This window comes from Sceloporus occidentalis, unplaced genomic scaffold (assembly GCF_023333645.1).
Source record: "Sceloporus occidentalis isolate IW3139 unplaced genomic scaffold, rSceOcc1.0.p SCAF_4, whole genome shotgun sequence".
NCBI classification, from domain to species: Eukaryota; Metazoa; Chordata; class Lepidosauria; order Squamata; family Phrynosomatidae; genus Sceloporus; species Sceloporus occidentalis.
In genome coordinates, this window is record NW_028316984.1 from 186,179,549 (window position 1) to 186,194,775 (window position 15,227).

A 15,227-nucleotide genomic window follows, 5' to 3' on the forward strand; every position below is an offset into this window, starting at 1 on the left:
CGCTGGTAGAAGCTGACAAGTAGGAGAAATGCTGCTACACTGCTGGATTTGCTCCTTACTGCTGTAGTTTCAGGGGGAAGGGGAGCCCTATCTCTTCTCCTTGCCAACAAATGACACAAAAATGTGTCACTTACACAGAGCAACATTTTAGTTTAATGGAATATTTAACTACAACCAATTGAAAATATTTGATCAGTCAACTGGCCAATACAGCAATCTTTTATGTTTCTTAAACACTTATATTGGCTTCTGGTAGCCTAAGACAGAATGGGATGGGAAAACACAAAAATTCAGTATATATCATTAGCGTTTTTGATTAACACATGCTCCTCCTCAGTTACTTGCTATAAAAGGACCCGGTGCTAGTTTTCCTTTGACAAAATTACCAAGCTTTTAAAAAAGCAATTTAAGGAGTAGGGACTATGAACCATCTTTAATACAGTCATCAGTAACAGTGGGGCTGAATATGGATGACTAAAATCTCATCTTAATAATACTCATGCTCATGACAACATCTCCTTTTGCACAAGCAATGAAATAAAGCAGGAAACACCATTAATCACAGTTTCCCATTCCATCTTTATCAGAAACAGAGGCAGTATCCTCCAAACAAACAAGAGTATGAAGCCACAATTTCAAGCTGGCCCCCACAGCCTAATTTACTTGGAAGCCATTAACCATGGTTGCCAAGTACAGACATAATGCAAAACTATAGTCAATTGCAGTTCCTGGCTTGTTTTTTCACTTGTGTGCAAAGGGAGTAGCGAAGCAGCTGCACACAAGTGCCTGAAGCCCATGTCTTTACTATGCCAATATCTTGATTGCCCAAACTGGGCCAATAACACCATGGACTACTGAGGTCAGAAACAAGGAGTGTTTTCCTCCAGAAATTCTCCAGTCAATTTCTTCCATCAGCCAGTATACACAAATGGCCTCTACAAGAAGCGTAAACCATGTATTAATGCAACTTCATTACGGGAATTTATCTCCATCAACTGACTGACAAAAACAGAAAGAATCCACTATAATCAATGCTGTAGGCTTCCAAAGCAGATGTTGGACAGTGTTTAATTATTCAGTTGGCAATCTTATTATTGACATCAACAGATGACTTCAGGAAGTGAATCCTCTTAGTTGGTTAATGTATAACAAAGAGCAATGGTCCCTACAGAAACTGAGAACCAGCTGTTCCCACATTTTAGTGCACAACTAAGTACAACTAGAAGGAAGCAAAATGTACCTTACCACTTATATCCATGAATACTCTGCCGAGCACTTCCCTTTCTCTGAGTGGGAGAAAGGGAAGGTACGATACATTTTAAAAGATGTCTTCTAACAAAATAAACAAAACCACAAGAGTGAAGGAAAGGGAGAGAAGACTTTCCCCAAAGATCCTTAATTTCATCCTCTGCATTTATTCAGTGGAAGTTATTTGTTCTTAGCAATAAATCTTGTTCAAAACAAACTAATCCTGAAACAATTTCAATTTTATTTTGAACCAAGCTTTTACACACAAAAGGAGACAGATAAGCACTTCCAGAATTAAGAATAGTAATCCTCAACATCTGAGAACATACTAACGGATATACAATTCCAGGGTTTTATTACAAAGTCTCTCCTTTCTGAAAGCATATTTTAAAATTAACTCCGAGTCCTTTTCTCTATTCAACTGATGTACCCTCTTTCTTGTCAGTGTGAATCTGTCACAAAATTTATTGCAGTATTAAATTACCATAATAATGAAAGTTGTCCAGAACAGCTACATGTCTCTGGAAATTTGCTCAAGAACATACTCTTCACAACAAATCTGAGACAACCTAACACTAAATACTATTGAAAGAGTGGAACCTGAGTACCTGCTTCTCTTTTCCTCTTCTCCACCCATTCCAGGTAGAACGAGCTAAGAAAGGTCATGGGATTAACTTGGCATTTCAGGCTAAGCTGAGCCTGGCACTAAGCCAAGGATACTTCAGTGCTATATTTCCTATGTACATTTTTATTTATCGTCATTTTTTACCACGCCTATCCTCACCCTAAGAAGCAAAAGTAATAAAAAGAGCACATGAACACAGCCATCGAATCTTAGGAAATAACTCAATAAAAGTATACCTGAACAAAAATATTGTGCTTAATTTCTACATCTCCAACTTTCAGCTACAGCATCTCATATGTCCTTATCCTTTAGAACTAGCTTAGAATGACTCTCTTTTCCATATCAGAGGCAGTATGCCACTCATCACCAGTTGGCATCACCCAGGGGGACACAAGTGAGAGAGTGCTATTGCACCCACATCCTGCTTTCAGTCCTCCCATAGGCATCTAGCAGGCCACACTGAGAGAAACAGGATGTTGTACAGATCTTTGTCTGATCCAACAGGATTCTTCATATTAACTTTTTATCTCCCTAGTGTAGATCTGATTATTGTTAATTGGTTATATGTTGTTATGCTTTGTATTATATTTTGTATTATTCATATTTTTTTCTTTTCTTTTTTATCTTGGTACTATGTTATGTTTGTTATTTGAGTTTATTTAATATTGCTTTCCTTGTATAATTTTGTTTAATGATGGGTGTATTTTAGTTAAGGGATCAGGGATGGAATTTTAGTTTGTATACGTTACGTACTGTTTAGGTAATTTATTTATTCGTTTATGTTAATCATGTATGTGTTATGTATTTTTTGTAATTTTGTAAACCGCTTTGATCTTATTGGAAAGGCGGTATATAAATAAATTTATTATTATTATTATTCTCTCAAAAATAGGAAAGCAACTCTGACTGTTAAATCAGCAATCAGACAGATCTTTAGATAAACCTCTAGTCCTGAATTTACGTTAGGTATCCCCCAATAATCCACTATGATTCTCCTATGATAATATGAGGTTTCTCTCCACCCCATTACTGGCTAGGGTGCCAATCCAGGACTTAAACTGGAAGAAAAGCAGGACATAGATAAAATAAATAATTAAATCTGAAATGACACTTTCAGGAGGTGGACAGCACAGGTCCTGCCTCCTACTTCTCATTGCACATCAGTTATCTATTTCCACTCTAAACGGCTTGTGTCATGTAACAGCCAATAGTACCAGCCAACAATCACAATACGATGTGGTTTTGCAACTGTTCTTTTTCTCTCACTCTGGTCTGGACCAGTCCTTGCTGCTGCCTGAAACCAAAAACTAGTATTTCAGAACTGGACAATTCTAGTTCTTCACACCACAACTTTTCCACTCCTTACACAAGGACAGTGCCGATCAGCAGACCATATCTCACTTGGCTGAGCTTTACAGACTGACCCCAACATATCAGTGCATTCTACAACTGTCCACAATCATCTTCTGGATAATGTTGTCATCTCATCCCATCATCTCTTATTCCAAGCCACAAAGCTGCTACTGGGTCTCAGCTGATGCAAATATACAGACCTGTTATTATATTCTCAACCTATTTCAAATCTCTGTTCTTCCATCCTTTATCTACTCCATGTTTCATAATCTGATGCAACCCCTTGTTTATAAATGGTCATTGAACACCCTTTCCTTCGCCTTTGTTATTGTTAGCATTCTCACATTATTATCATGGAAAGCTAACCAATAAGCTACATTCATCCCATGAATACCTATGATCTGTTCCATGCCAGACCCTACAAACAGAATAGCTCTCTTACTGGGTATTGTTGCTGCTTTTCTCATCACATGGATAAACCATGTGATGAGATGCCTTACCTACACATAAGTACCACTGATCCCAAATGGTATTACACACCTTTCTCATTTCAGCTGTCAAACTATTTCCAGTATCCCTGTTTATAAAGCAACAAGCTGGAGCATGTAGAGGAAGGCAACCAAAATGGTGAAAGGTCTGGAAACTATGCCCTATGAGGAGTGACTTAGGGAGCTGAGTATGTTTAGCCGGGAGAAGAGAAAGTTAAAAGGCGATATAATAGCTCTGTTGAAATATTTGAAGGGTTGTCATGTTGAGGATGGAGCAGGCTTGTTTTCTGCTGCTCCAGAGACTAGGACATGGAGCAATGGATACCAAATACAGGAAAACAGATTCCACCTAAACATTAATAAGAACTTCCTAACAGTAAGAGCTGTTCAACAGTGGAACATACTCCCTGGGAGAGTGGGAGAGTCTCCTTCTTTGGAGGTTTTAAAACAGAGGCTGGATAGCCATCTGTCAGAGGTGTTTTAATTCTTTTCTTCTGCCTGGCAGAGAGTTGGACTCCATGATTCTATATATCCACCTCAAATCACCACCACACCTCAGCTGAGAATGAATCCACTCCTTTTTCCACTAGGATTGTCCCACTGGGACAAAGAATATGCCTCCTTTCCCTTCAAATATCCCCCACATTGCTACCATTACCCCCAGATATTGGTAGAATAAGCCAGCATGACAGGTTTGCCTTAGGATCATCGTAAGTTGGAAATGACTTGAAGACATGTAACAACAACAATTGTCAATCTCAGTTGACAGGCCAGCACACAGATCTCTTTGTACAGGTTAAGGCACTATCTCCTCCCTCACCTCAATCCCAGGCTCCCATAAACACAAACTCTATTTTCAGAGCAGCACATCTGACATCTCAAAAACAAATCAGGAGATTTGTCCCAAGCACATCTACTTGGAAGTGAGCTCTACCAAGCTCAAAGGGGGCTTAACCAGGCATGGATGAAGCCTGGACAGAACAGCTGCAGATCAATAAAGATGACTTCAAGTCCCACCTCTGCATTTTGGTTGGCCTTATAAAGGTATCAGTATTTTATGGGTTTTGGATGTTATTGTACTTCACCATACCTTGGATCAAACATTGTTTAGAAAGGAGAATGCAGTCAAGAAATCAGAAGACAACTAGGAATGGGAAGGTCAGCTAGGAAAGAACTAGACAAGATTGCAAAGTGTAAAAATGAAAAACTGAATACTAAAGTTTTTCCGCCCTCCATAACTGTCATCTGCCGGCCTGAGAGGGAGTTCACCAGGCAGGTCCAGCTCCATCAGGACTAGCCTGGAAGAAGGAAGAGCCCTCCCTCCAATCCATCTGCCTTGGTCCAGGCCTCAGAGGGAGAGAAGAACCACTGGACCTCATCCCCTTTCCCTCCACCATTCCCTTCTCCTTTTGTTTCGTGTCTTTTAGATTGTAAGCCTGAGGGCAGGGAACTGTCTGATTAAAAATAATAAATGTAAGCCGCCCTGAGAGCCATTAGGGCTGAAGGGCGGGATATAAATACCTAAATAAATAAATATAAATAAATAAAGTTAGAATCATGCAAGCCATTGTATTCCCTATTACCAAGTACAGATGTGAGAGCTGGACAATGAAGAAAGCAGATAAGAAGAAAATCAACTCATTTCAGATGTGGTGCTGGAGAGGAACACTGTGGATACTGAAGACAGTCAAAAAGACAAACAAAACGGTCTTTGAACAGATAAAGCTTGAAATCTTCCCTGGAAGCCAAAATGATTAAATTGAGGCTATCATACTTTGGCCACATCATGAGAAGGCATTAGAAAAGACAATAATTTATTGATTTATTGTATTTATTTACATCCCGCTCTTTTCCCAAGACTGGGACTCAGAGCAGCTTAATCATCTTAGGAAAGGTAGAGGGTAGAAGAAAGAAAGGAAGACTGCACATTAGGTGATAGACTCAAACAGGAAGGTCACGGGCCTGAATCTACAATACATGAGCAGAGCAGTGGAGGATAGGAGATCTTGGAGATACCTCAACCAAAGGGTTGCCATGAATTGGGAGTCAACCCAAGGGCAATTGGCAACAACAAACATGGCCCACATGGATACCCCTGAATGTGTCCCCTCCACCCTGATTGCTTACCACCTGTTCATTCCAGCCAACAACTCTTTCTCACCCCACTTGAGGAAGTCGGAGAAGAGTGCTGAGTATCTCATGAACAGCCAAAAAGAAAAAAAAACAAAAACAAATGGGTCCTTGAACAGATCAAACCAGAACTCTCCATGGAAGCCAAATATACCCCTGGATGTGTCCCCTCCACACTGGTCAATTTTCACCCATCCACAACGCAGTGAAAGGCAGGGGGGCTTGGAGATGCCTTGGAGATCAAAGAGTCTGCAGGACCTAAGTCAGGCCTGAGCCTGTAGGACCTAAGTAGAGCAGTGGAGGACAGGAACTCTTGGAGATGTCTCCCATCACAGGGTTGCCATGAGTCAGTACTGAATCAAGGGCAGTTAACAATAGAGAAGGGAAAGCCAGTTTAGTGTTAGGCTGTAAACATGGCGTAACAGTAATGTGTACAAGACTTTTTCTATCTCTCATGATTGCTCATTAAGTATATGTGATGCTGGTCAAACTGTTTGGGCTTTGCCATCACCCCTTATGAAGCAAGTCCATTATGTGCCATAGACTATATTCCGCAATCTCCTGCAAATCTGAAGCCAAAAATCAGCAGGCAACCTATGTTGAGACAACTCTGGCTGGTATTCCATATTTCCTTTGATCTGTTTCATTATCTCTTTCTGTGCAACAGCTTCCTGGGCTTTAAACAGTCTCTTATCACCCATCACTGAGGAGAAATCAGAAGAGAGCAGAAGTTCATCTGCTCATGTACTGAAACTAAACTTGGGGTGTGAATGTGGTTATAAGCCCACCCACCCCTCAGCATTGACTTGCATAAAGAAGTATGCTAGATCTTCTGGAGAAGGCACTGAAATAGGGTTGCTGTTTGTCCTGGAAAATCCTAGATTAAAGGTACTTAAACAACAACTCTTCATTTGTGTTAGGGTTGAAACATAACAGTAAGGGAAAGTGCAAGGATTAACGTGCTGAATTTGCACAATCAGAATGCAAGTTAACAAAATGCATAATTATAATAAGTTGCCTACTATGAAAATCATATACCCGGAGACTAACATTTGGCTTCAGATGTGGTTATGGGGCACAGACAGCTTTGGTCACCTTAATGATTGACCAATGCTGGGATACTTGTGATTGGGTGGGGTATAAAATTATTATCATCATCATCATCATCTTAACAGGGGAATGTATCCCTGTTGGTTCTTCTGGACTTCTTAGCAGCTTTTTATACCATAGAATTCTTCTAAGCAGCCTCTCTGGAATGGGACTCTTTTGCTATGGTTTCAGTCCTTCTTGGAGGGGTAAACTCAGAAGGTGGTGCTTGAGGATTCTAGTTTGATTTCTTGGCTAGAAGCTAGCAGGGTCTGCTCAGGCTGAGTTTTATCCTTCATGCTATTCAACATCTACATGAAACTGCTGGGAGCGGTTATCCAGAGCTTTAGAGTTAGGTGATGACACCTAACTCTGTCTCTCCTTTGCATCTAATTTCAAGAAGGAACTTACATTTATTATTTTTAAAAAATTAATCTTTAGCACGAACAATCTAATTTGCAACCAAAGCAATATACAGGAAAAGCAATTCCAGCTCAACATTAGGAAGAACTTCCTGACAGTCAAGGCTGTCCAACAGTGGAAGACACTCCCTCCATGAGTGGTGGAGTCTCCTTCTTTGGAGGTCTTTAAACAGAGGCGTTGATTGTATCTTCCTGCCTGGCAGAATGGGGTGGGGCTGGGTGGCCCCCCTTCAGGTCTCTCCCAACTCCAGCATTCTGTGACTTCTGGCAAGTGTAGTCTAGTGTGACATTCTGCCTTCCCTGACAAGAGAGCGTTCTGGGGCCACAACAAAGTACAGCTCCCAGGATTGGGGCCTCTCCCAACTCTATGAATTGTGGGAAGAGTAGTTCTGTCAGAGAGAGCTCTCACACAAGTCACAGATCCCAGGAAGAGGGGGGTGTCCCTCCCAACTCTTCCACGGTCCTCCATTCGGAAAACCCAGGCTCCGGAACTGAGGCCCGGACAAAGCCCCGGCGGCGCACCCCCACCCCCCCACCTGGCCCCCCGCGGCCCGGCCTCTCTCTCTCTCTGGCTCTCACCCCACTCGAGGAAGTCGGAGACCAGCCTGTCCCTGCGGAGGGGCGAGTCCCGGCTGCACTCGGTGTAGAGCCCGACCAGGAGGTCCAGCAGCGCCTCCACGCTCAGCGCGCTCTCGTGGCGCCGGGGCCCGTCCAGCAGCAGCTGCTCCAGCTTCTTCAGCCGCACCTTGGCCGACATGGCGGACGAGGAAGGCTGCTCCGTGGGTCCCAGGAAGGAGGCTGAAGGCCGGGGAGGGAGGGAGGGAGGGAGGGAGGCCGCCGCCTCCTCAGGCTCCTCAGCGCCTGGCGACGGCCACCTCCGCCTTCTTCCCTGAGGCGGCCCCCTCCTCTCCCTCCGGATTCGGCTCCAGGCCCGGCTGGTCCATGGGCCGGGAACGCCCTCTCGCTTCCCCTGGCAACCGGGGGATAGAGCAGCCCTCACAAGAACCGCCGCCGCCGCCGCCGAAGCTGACAGGAATTAAGGGCTGTGCGGACACGAACGGGCGCGCCCTCCTCCCGTCTCCGCCGCTGCGCACGCGCGTTCGGGAGCTAGGCTTCCCCCTCAGAACGGACACTGACCGGCCTTCTATGGCCTCCTCCCCTCTCCTTTATCGCGCATGCGCACTTGGGACCAGGGCACTAACCGGCCTTCTAACACTCACACATACCCCCGCCCCTATTTTCCTCTGCCGCGCATGCGCGTTTGGGATCAAGACAGAACTGACACTGACCGGCCTTCTAACTCTCTCCCCTCCCCCTTTCTTCTGCCGCGCATGCGCGTTTCGGACCAAGATTCAGAATTCTGACCGGCCTGTTCTAACTCTCTCCCCCGTCCCTTTTCTCAGCCGCGCATGCGCGCTTGGGACCAGGATACTAACCCGCCCTTCTACCACTCACTCCCACCACTTTTCTTTGCCGCGCATGCGCGCTTGGGACCGAGACTTAGAAGTGTGACCGGCCTTCTAACCCTCGCCTCCATCCCTCATTCCTTTGCCATGCATGCGAGTTTGGGACTAGGACACTAACCGGCCTTCTAACACTCACCCCCTTCCCACTCTTCTCTGCCACGCATGCGCGTTTGGGACCAAGACTCCTTCAGAACCTACACTAACCAGCCTTTCACTATTTCCCCTCTCCGCCGCGCATGCGCGTTTGGGACCAGGCTGGGCTGGACCGTAGTTTAGGGAACATCCTGAGGAGAAGGAGGAGACGAAAGAGCCGGGAGGGATTGGAACCAGCCGCCTTCCGTAGTTCCTAAGAGTGGGGTGTGCGGGAAGGGGAGGAAACGGTCACCCTGGATATGATCATCCGGGCAACAGAGCGAGGGAAAGAGAGCCGGGGAAAGTGCCCTCGGCAGATTCGTTCCCTGCGCAATCGGGAAGCCAGTCAGGAGGGTTTTCTCAGTCTCGGATTCCATCCCTTTGGAATGTTTGGCAAAAGGAGCGTTGAGATTCTGGTCGGCACTTTCGCCGCACATCCACCAGGCCTCCGTCCATCCCCTCATTTTATTATACTATCAGATTAGTGATAGAATAATAATAATAATAATAATAATATATATATATATTAATATATAATATACAATATATATTTGTATATTCCTTGACGTTCAGTATGAGCATCTGTGTGGCGCTTTTAAGCGTTCAAAGCGTCTCAGGGGTTTTGTCTATAGGCTTTTCTCCCTGAGGGCATCTAATCCCTGCTCAGCCATTGAAGCCCACTGGGTGACCTTGGGCAAGTCACACTCTCTCAGCCTCAGAGGATGGCAGTCATGGCAAACCCCCTCTGAAGAAACTTGCCCAGGAAGCCCCGTGCGTAATGCCTGCACTGCCGCCGCCCTGGGAAGGTGTTCTCTGCTTCCTCCCCTGCCTTAACCTTCCCCCTGGGAACAAGGGAGAAGCAGAGGGGCCCAGTCCTTGAGAAGATCTTCATAAAGGCTAAATGTCTCACAGGACCACAGTCGCGGCGGCATCCCCTCACACTCAGCCAGGGCAGCCAAAGCCCTCTCAGACGGGATGATTTCTGCAGCAGCTGCGTTGTGGACCTAAAGTGAAGCTGGTCTACTTCGGCCACATCATGAGAAGGAATGAGTCATTAGACAGTTGGAGGGCAGCAAAGGGAGAGGGAGGCCAGATGGTTGGACTCAAGTCCTGGAGCAAAGCAGGAGAGTGGAGGGCATGGGCTCTGGGAGAGGTCTCTTCCATAGGGTTGCCATGAGTCAAAGCCAACTGAAGGACAGTTCACAACAACAACAACAGCCTTTCTCAAAAAACCTGTGCTTAGGGAATGCTTCCCATGTTGAATTTCGGCATAAAGGTCTGCAAGGCGCAGTTTATCCCCCCCTCTCCAGTGTGGGTACTTCAATGGGTTGGTGGTGTTCTTTGGAAGGAAGACTAAATGTTCAGAGAGAAAGTAGATGCTGGAGCCTATCCATACTTGGGAGTAACATCCATTGGGTTCTCTAGGACTGAAAGTACATCTACGCTGCAGAATTAATAATAATAATAATTTATTTATACCCCTATCAGAGCGGCTTACAGTTTGTTAATTAGACATTTCCCTGCCCTCAGGCTTACAATCTAAAAAAGACAAGACACAAAAGGAGAAGGGAATGGCAGTAGAGAAGGGGAAAAGTCCAGCAGATCTGCTCTCCCTGGGAGGCCTGGACCATGGCAGATGGACTGGAGGGAAGGCTTCTTCTTTCAGGCAAGGCCTGTTGGAGCTGGCTTGCCTTCCTCTCCCTCAAGATGGTGGATAGAGGGAGGGCCTGACACCGCTTTTAGCTGCCATGGCTCCATCCCATAGAATGCTGGGATCTGTAGTTTGTAGCCTTTGACTTCACAGCTAAATATCTCACAAAACTACAAATCCTGGAATAAATAATAATAAATAAAACTTTTATTTTTATCCTGCTGTTCTGTGACGAGACAAAGCGGCTCACAACACATTAAAATATCCACATTCAATATTATGTCTCAAATTCCCTCCCCCTTAAAACAGAATTAAACATGATACAATTAAAATTAGAAAATTACAATATCTATTAATATTTTTAAAATTATATAACAATAAAAATATAACGAGGGCAAAGTGGTGGGCTAATACATGATGTGAGAGCAATCATTCTGTGGCCATTCCATAGCATTACGCCATGGCAGTTAAAGTGGTGTCAAACTACATTACATGCTGCAGTGTAGATACTGCCTAAGTAAATGTATGTTGGAGAGCCAAGGCGGTGTAGTCATTTGAGCATTGGACTGGGATAGTGGAGACCAGGGTCTGACCCCACACTTGGCCATGGAAACCCACCTTGCACAAGTCATATTCTCTCATCCCCAGAAAATCCAGAGCCTTAGGATCATCATAAGTCAGAAATAGCTTGAAGGCTTACAACAACAACAAGCATGCATAGCAGTGCTTTGGAAAGGAAGGGGGAAATTGCTTCTGCTCATGTTCACCCATGTGTTACCTTGGTGAATAAACACAGCATGAACTAATTGGATGTGCCTCTAGATCTGGAAGAAGAATTTGATTCTGACTTTTCAAAAAACAGATGTGGAAAAAGAATAAAGGAGAGTCCTCACATGGGATTCTTCAAGAAAGCCCAACACTTTCTGACAAACAGTGTTTGATCATAGTTTGGTCACACAGAATCATAAGCCCTTATCAGATGAGTCTGGAACTGGGGGTCTTCAGCAATGGGCGGTTCGAATTCACGTTATTTCGCACAATACCATCATACCTGGGAGCCCCTCCGAATTGGCATGATTCAAATTGGCCAATACGCATTCGCGCGAAGTGCATTCAGTGCAGAATGTTTTGTCACACCGGTGCTCAACATGAGGATTGGCCGATTCGTATCGGCCCCCTCGCACATGCTCAGTGGTGCCCTGCATGGGTTGCGACCTTAAACGCTTCCAGGGTGAAAGGGGAGGTCACGTCATGACAGCCCGGTAAACAGCTGGAGAGCCAGTTCATGCACATTAACAATCGCGATACAACGTGCCCTCTCTACATTCCTCTCTGTTTCCTCTCTACATTCCTGCTTGGTTTTAACGTTACCATGACCTTCCCTTGCAACAAATTAGCAATGCCCGGTTGTACGTGTGTGTGTGTGAGTGTGTGAATATGTATTCTGGGGGGGGGGGGGGGAGGACCAGTTCCAGCGGCTGTCAAAGAGGCTGGATGGCCATCTAAGTAAATGGGGATGCTTTTTTCCTCCTCCTCCTCCCGGCTTGGGAGCCAGCATAAGCTGCATCCCAAGAAGGGAACAGGCGCGGGGCCGCTAAAATCGCGGCGATCGCCGCCGTTCCAGCGGCCCCCGCGCCTCTTCCCTTCTTGGGATGCAGCCTATGCTGGCTCCCAAGCCGGGAGGAGGAGGAGGAGGCTGCCGGAACCACGATTCCAGCGGCCCCCCGCGCCTCTTCCCTTCTTGGGATGCAGCTTATGCTGGCTCCCAAGCCGGGAGGAGGAGGAGGAGGCCGCTGGAACCCCCCCCCCCCCCGCTTCCCTGGAACTGGCAAGAGGAAAGACCCACCGGAAGTTAAAATTGGAATCTGGGGGTCTTGCGATGGAATTCAGGATTGGGTAGTCACACCAGAGCCATTCGCACTGAGATCGAACAGAGCCCCAATCCAGGATATTGCCAATCCCCTTATCAGCGCACTGGCCAACACGCTCCAAAAAGAGGAGCCAGTACGCATTCAGTTCGGCATCTCGCGCATTCACGTGAGTTCGGATTGGGCCATTCGAATGCTGGTATGATGGTATTGTGCGAAATAACGTGAATTCGAACCGCCCAGTGCTGAAGACCCCCAGTTCCAGACTCATCTGATAAGGGCTATAGAGTCAGAAGAGACACCAAGAGCCATCCAGTCCAACTCCCTGCCATGAAGGAAATCTAAAAGCACCTCCGACAGATAGCCATCCAGCCTCTGTTTAAAATCCTGCAAAGAAGGAGACTCCATCACACTCTGAGGGAGTGTTTTTCACAGATGAACAGCTTTTACTGTCAAGAAGTTCCTCCTAATGTTGAAGTGGAATCTCTTTTCCTGCAGTTTGCATCCATTGCTCTGTGTCCTAGTCTCCGGAGCAGCAGAAAACAAGCTTGCTCCCTTCTCAATATGACATCCCTTCAAATATTTAAATAGGGCTATCATATCATCCCTTACCCTTCTCCAGGCTAAACATACCCAGCTCCCTAAGCATGGTTTCCAGTCTGTTTATCATGTGTATTTACTGATTTAGAAAATACAGGTGCATCTCAATTAATAAAGTAGACGTCTTCTTATTCAGTACTTTTTTAACAGGACGTTTGGTAACAGAGGCAGAATATGGATGGAGCCCTACACAACAACAACAACAACAACAACAGAAGAGCACTTTGGTGTGCTTTAATGTGCACATGTGAACTGAAGCAACCAGGTCAGGTAAGTCTTACATAAGTAACTAAAAGATTTTGGGCTTTCTAGTGATCACTTGGAGGCTTCTTCCAAAATACATCCACCCTTCTTTAACCAGCCTCCACATTTTTCATGCTTTCCATTTTGGTGTTCAATGCTCAAACCACTACAGCACTACAACACATTGACTCTTACATAACAGGGTATATATATTATTAATAATGTTTTTCAGGTGCATAGGCTAGCTTTAGGAGGGCTTTTAACCATACTATCCAGCCTGCAGAATTGAAATTTATGTCAAAGTTTACAAGAAGCTTTCTAAAGATATTTCTGTACAATTTGTAACCAACTACTATCTATGTAGAGAGATTCACCAAGGGTTTTTATAAGTGCTGTTACGTTGCTTTTGCAGCTTGCCTGGGACCAGAACCTAGAGACTTGCTACTACTGTATCTATCCACTGTCCGTCTGTTTCTTGTGTGCGTTTAAAATAGTAATTTTGTTACTGTTATTTGTTGTAGTGTTTTAAGAGTAACTTGTGTTAGTCAATGAATTGTTCTTTTTTAAATTGCTTGCTACTTTTTGTTCTTAAAAAGGATTGGCACGAATCTTGAAAATCTCATGTCCAAGTACCCCTAAGAATGCCTCAAAATCCTCTTAATTTTTTAAAAAAAAATGACTTTCACATTTACCTTTAAAACAATGTTTATGTTAACATTTTAAAATAGTTGGAAATTGTTATTCATTATACAACTAAATGGCTTTGTTTCTCCTTGTTGTTTTATGTTAGAAACGTAACACCAAGAAACAGAAGAGGAAAAGGTGACCACCGTAGACCCAGAACTTGGTGGCTTCTGTGTGAGTGGGGCAGTAAATCCACTCTGGTTTAAAGGACTGTAGTTTGTTGAGGCCTCAGAGCTCTCTGACAGGGAAGGCTAAATGTCTCACAAAACTACAGTTCCCAGAATTCCATAGCATTGACCCATGGCAGTTAAAGTGGTGTTGAACTGGGTTATTTCTGCAGTGCAGATGCAACCTGTGTTGTGTGTGACTTCTTACTTCCAATTAGTGCCTTGAACTGAAGAAAATAAGGGGGCCTTAAGGCACAATGCATGGCTACTCCTTAGCTACATTCATCCTGATAGATTGCAAGTTTTTCTGCAGGCCTAGAGATGGGTGTTGCATATTATCTGAGGTACATGCTAAAAATAAAAGTGACTTGGCTGGAAGGGAAATATGTGTCCTAGCAGTTCCTTTTTCCTGCCTGATGTTTCAGTGGAAAAATACAAACCCATCTTCCCTACTCAAGCCCTATGAAATTATCTTAAAATGTTGCTTTTGTTCAGTCGATCCAAGAGCAAAGGGCCTCCTCGTCTCTCTCTTGAACTAGTTTCTTAAAATGCAACAGTTATTAAGATTCTTCTGGAAAGAATCTCTGAACCAAGATATAGCCCACGTCCCCAGATCCTTTGTGCCTGGCTTTACTCCAAGAAATGGAGCAGATAACACAAGAGAGATATCCTGTGTTAGGACTGCAATGGTAACAGGAAATGGCTGTGTCACTGCCTCAGGAAAATGCAGCCACAGATCAGGTTTTCTACCAACCAATTAATGAAACCAACAGGGACATAAGGAGCACCAGTTCTCAAAATACAGAAATAGCTCATGCCATGAGGAAGGCTGCAAAAAATCTGTAGTGAATTCAGCTGCCTTATTTACTCTTAGGCTGCAACCTTGTCTACTTATTTTGGAGTAACTTGCACTGAACTCAGTGGGGCTTACTTCTAAGAAATCAAACCAAAGAAGGAGTGTATTCTCAGTTCCACAACTCAGGAAGGAATCAGTGCTCTTCCTGAATGAGACCTTGGCAAGACAGTGACACAAGTCTGTTCCAAACATGTTATAACAAATGAGT

The 15,227-nt window shown here is 44.6% G+C and overlaps 1 protein-coding gene across 6 annotated transcripts in view; it reads right to left on the reverse strand.

The window, feature by feature from the left end:
• CDC42BPB (CDC42 binding protein kinase beta) overlaps positions 1–9,042 on the reverse strand; it is a 141,519-nt gene extending 132,477 nt beyond the window's left edge. For all 6 annotated transcript variants that reach the window (XM_089522590.1, XM_089522587.1, XM_089522589.1 and 3 more), the window contains exon 1: positions 7,932–9,042. In XM_089522590.1, the coding sequence (XP_089378716.1) occupies positions 7,932–8,109 (178 nt within the window). In that variant the 5' untranslated portion in view covers positions 8,110–9,042. The remainder of the gene's footprint in view (positions 1–7,931) is intronic.
• Between the last annotated feature and the right edge of the window lie 6,185 nt (positions 9,043–15,227).